Source organism: Pinus tabuliformis, chromosome 6 (assembly GCF_031772625.1).
Source record: "Pinus tabuliformis cultivar Carrire ecotype Pingquan chromosome 6, CPIR1, whole genome shotgun sequence".
Classification (NCBI taxonomy): Eukaryota; Viridiplantae; Streptophyta; class Pinopsida; order Pinales; family Pinaceae; genus Pinus; species Pinus tabuliformis.
Genome location: NC_142292.1, coordinates 1,576,751,950 through 1,576,756,390, shown reverse-complemented (window position 1 = coordinate 1,576,756,390; position 4,441 = coordinate 1,576,751,950). Strand labels below are relative to the sequence as shown.

The 4,441-nt window shown below is 34.0% G+C and overlaps 1 protein-coding gene across 1 annotated transcript; it reads left to right on the top strand.

The window, feature by feature from the left end:
• Window positions 1–2,804: 2,804 nt before the first annotated feature.
• LOC149264819 (transcription factor MYB3-like) lies at window positions 2,805–3,770 on the top strand. Its single transcript, XM_089390472.1, has 2 exons — window positions 2,805–2,931; window positions 3,085–3,770. Exons 1-2 carry the CDS (start codon window positions 2,807–2,809, stop codon window positions 3,701–3,703), a joined length of 744 nt encoding a protein of 247 aa, XP_089246598.1. The 5' UTR covers window positions 2,805–2,806; the 3' UTR covers window positions 3,704–3,770.
• The last annotated feature ends 671 nt before the right edge of the window (window positions 3,771–4,441 follow it).

The following is a 4,441-nucleotide window of genomic DNA, read 5'->3' as shown; positions in this document are numbered from 1 at the left end:
GAAACTATTGTGGCTCGGTTGCCCATCCTCGTTGATTTTCTTTTGGTACCACTTTCGTCCTTTCCCTTTACCCCCCACCTTAGTGAAACCCTCGGGACCTTTGCCTGTGGTGATTTTTGTGTTACTCTCCAGTTTGTTTGATGGGCAATCTATGTATAGGTGCCCGTGTTCATGGCAATTATGGCACCTAAATGTGACATGTTCATAGTCCACCGCCTACACCCATTCTTCGTCATACAGTTCTAAAATGATTTTGTCCAGAAGTGCCCCAGATAAGTCCATTTCCACACAAATCCGGGTGAAGGAAATGTATTTGCCTCTTAGAGTCACATCCGATATCTTTATAAAATGCCCTAGCTTGTTGCCGATAGCCTTTAGAGACTCCAACAGCCAATAATCTAAAGGAAGGGAGTAAAATCTTATCCATACTGGTGCCGAAGTGAACATTTTTCATTCTAAGACAAAATTCATCACCCATGGTCGCATGTAAAGGCCTGCAACAACGTAAAAATAGGGTCCTCCCTTGAACACTCTGTCTTTATCTTCTATCCTTGTGAACACCACTCTAAAGAATCCCTTGGACCCAAGGTGAAGGTTTATTTCTCCCTTTGGTTTCCAGTGGTTCCTTATCCATGCGTGCAAAGCCTTCTCCATCGGCCAAACCCCCATAAATATGCATATAACCGTGTGTTGAGCCATGTGATTTTTGTGCACCTATAGTGCTGGGTCACTTAAAACAGCCTAAAGAATAATGGTCAACTTGAATTTACAGACCCTTGTCGCACTCATAGATGCAGCTTTTTGACTGCTACCCTCTTTCCTCTTCTCCCTACTATCTTCCTCATGATTCTCTTCCTATCTATGAGGTCTGATGTTTTCTGTGTTAATATCCTCAATTATGACCTCCATTGGTTTCTTGAAGCGATGCAGACCAACTCCCTTGCTTCTGTTCATAGCTACTTGACTGTAGAAGGGAGCAGAACTCTCTCTTTCATGTCCTGCCATGGTTGCCAGCGGCCAAACCCTAACTCAAAACCTAGTTCAGCAGAGCCACCGCCAAAACCCTCCAAAGATAATGCTCATAATTTCAACTTACCCTCATTTCTCATAGTCAAGATATTAGGAAAATATGGTATTATTTTATCTTTCCCATAAATGATAAAATTCTTCTTTGCATAATAAATTTCATTGCATGTTAAATGCATGCTTGAAATACAACAAACTATTACATAACATATAAAATGTCTAATTCAAACACAAATAATGTTTTAAATAAATATAAAGGAATATAAAAAAATATAAAAAAATCTATAAAAAAAAATTATGATATTTTTAAATAAAAAATAATATATATATATAATTAATTAATTAAATCTTAATTTTAAAAAAAATTATATTATTAATTAGGATCTAATTAAAAAAAATTAATACAAACTATTTAAATTTTAATATATATATATATAATTTAATATATAAAATATAATTTAATAATAGTATAATATATAAATAGTTAACTGAATTTATTCTTAAAAAAAAATGATTGTTATCACGAGTCTTCACGAGCATTCCATTCCTGCAAGTGAAATGCTTCAACTTATATTGAATTTTAACTTAAAAAAAATATCTTTCCTTTTCATTTATCATTAAAAAGTTATTTCTTTTACAATAATCATTCTCAGATTGCATTCTGTATAGGAAACTATTTAAGTTATATTACATTCTCAGATTCCATTCACCTAACTAAAATATTAAATAATTATTAATAAAGACTTTTAACCCTTAATGATATCTTCGGGTACATTGCATTAATTATTTAGTATTATTACAAATAAATATGGCATCAACAAATGATAATGAATGAGGTTTTATCACATCAATGGGGTATTTCACCCACAGGAACTATATCACTCACAAATATGAAAACATGTTTGCCTTATCTTTAACGTGGTTCAATGATTACGAAAAATATGAGAACACGTTTGCATTTCGCCGGTTCCGGAAACTCCTGAGGCTATCGATCTTCGACTTCGACTCCGGAGAATGTTTGTTGTATCCTCGACGGAATAACACACCATCTTCCACTCTCTCATATTCAATGTTTCAACCTAGTGTGGACGTGGTGACTGGAATCATTTTTTAGGCATTCTTCCATTACTGTCAAGTCTATGTATGAATCACTGTAATGATTTAGAAAAAGAAATTGCACTCCCCGTGATCCGGCCCTCTTAAATTTCTACTGTACCCATTTGTCGTTTCCTCATAATCTCGGTATTGATCTTCTGCTTTTTTATTTTTTATTTTTTGTCGTCGTCGTCTACGAGAGGTTATAGTCTTTGATTTTGGCTCTTGTAAGAATATCTGTGACAGATGTGCCCTTCGAAATCATAAATTATAATGGTCACATGACAATTATTTTCCAAACAATTGAGCAGCAGAATCTAATTGTTTCTATATATATACTCAAGCCAAGGGGCCAGTGCCATATCTGTTTGTTCCCAGCAGGGGGATCGTCAGCGGTGGAGTTACAGTAAACGAATATCCAGAATGGGTAGATCTCCTTGCTGCTCAAATCAAGGGTTCAACCGCGGGGCCTGGACCAAGAAGGAGGATATGATTCTGTCTGATTACATTCGAATTCACGGCGATGGTGGATGGAGAAATCTTCCCCAGAAAGCAGGTAAATTTAACTATATCTCTTATTATTTCTCTAGCGAATCTAAGTGAATGTCTTACTCTTTAAGTTCTCATTAGGGTTGAGGAATGTAAACCTTAATAAATATTGAAAAAAATTGGTTTTACAGGTCTTATGAGGTGTGCAAAGAGTTGTAGGATACGGTGGTTGAACTATCTTCGTCCCGGCATTAAACGTGGAAACATTTCCTATGATGAAGAGGAACTCATTATTCGGATGCACCGTCTTCTCGGCAATCGGTATGTCCACAATGATTGAGCATCATCTATTTACTCACCAATAGTTATTGATTCCTTCTGTGGGGGTCTCCAAAGTTTAGAATTATTAGTAGCAGAATGAGAGATTGATGCAATAAGTACAACACAAGTGTCTTTATATGTGTTTGCCTGCAGGTGGTCGCTGATAGCAGGACGACTGCCTGGTCGGACAGACAATGAAATCAAGAACTACTGGAACACCCATCTACGCAAGAAGCTGCGGTCAATGAACGAATCTCAACCCAATTCAAGTACTCAAAATGTGAAGATGAGATCAAAATCTCCTTCTCTCCTACAAAATCATGTCTTCAAAACCCCTCCCCTCAAAATAACAACGGCGATGAAACAAGCTGAAATGGCACGACAAAATGGTTGCAATAATCGTAGTTCAGATGAAGGTTTAAAATTATGTAAGGGTGCAGAAAATAAGAATTTCTCCAAGTCGCCCTGCGACCTAATTGTGAATGATTCCACCAGAGAGGACGTTAGTTTCGTTCAAACAGAAATGGAAAGCTTTACCTGTTCTAGCTGGTCGGAGCAGCCGTCTCCATTTTCCGATCGATTTGTAGAAGATGCAGCTACTTTAACGGACAGTTTGTCATATTTAAAGAAACTATCGACTCCCCACTGGAATCCAATTTTTTCTCCACCCGACTGTTCATTGGACTTCGGTTTAGAAGAGTTGTGCATGGGACCGGCTACAATAGCCGAGGAGATGATTGAGTTTGAAGATATATCTTCTGATCAGAGCTAGTTATCAACGAATAGAAGAATTTTTTGATAACAGTACACAACACAAAGAATGGATTAAAGCTAACACTCCTGAGAAGTGATGCAGTCAATTTGAAAGTTTATTAAATTAGTATAAATTTTAGTGTAATGGTAATGTTCTTCAAAAATATTTGAAGAAATTTTGTTGTTATTTTTATTTTTTTTCATTTATATAATAGTTGGTTCCATAGACTTGTTACAATGGAGATATGTAATTAATGCTGCTCTTTTCACAATTGATTTTATGAACTCAGGCTAACAGCTATGGGAATGGGTATAATGAATTATTGGCATATTAAAAATAATGTTGTTTATTTGAAAGTTTATTAAAATTTTTATTTTTTTTAATAAAGAATTTTAAATTTATATATTTAAATAGATTTAAATTAAAGGAATTTAATAGTTCAAATAAAATCTCTTTATTTTAATTTATATGGTGTTTTGGATTTCACTGATGTTAAGTTATATAAAAAGGGTTTAGAGAATTTGTTATTTAGATAAAATAGAGGGATTTAATGTGTTTCCTGTGGGAAGAAAAACAACACAAATTTTAAAAAATATTTTAATGCCAAAAAAAAAAAAAAAAATCAAATATTTTATTGTATTAAAATAAAATATTAAAAATTTTAAATATTAAGTATTATGCAGTAAGTTAATAATTGTTTGAAATGAATTTCGTAAATATATACATATATTTAATGCTTTGAAAATACATAAATCA

Excerpts from the sequence above, each read along its gene's own strand:
- LOC149264819 (XM_089390472.1), top strand. The coding sequence starts at position 2,807 with ATGAGGTGTGCAAAGAGTTGTAGGATACGGTGGTTGAACTATCTTCGT. Across the intron at positions 2,932-3,084 it reads CACCGTCTTCTCGGCAATCG|GTGGTCGCTGATAGCAGGAC; the intron begins GTATGTCCACAA and ends GTTTGCCTGCAG.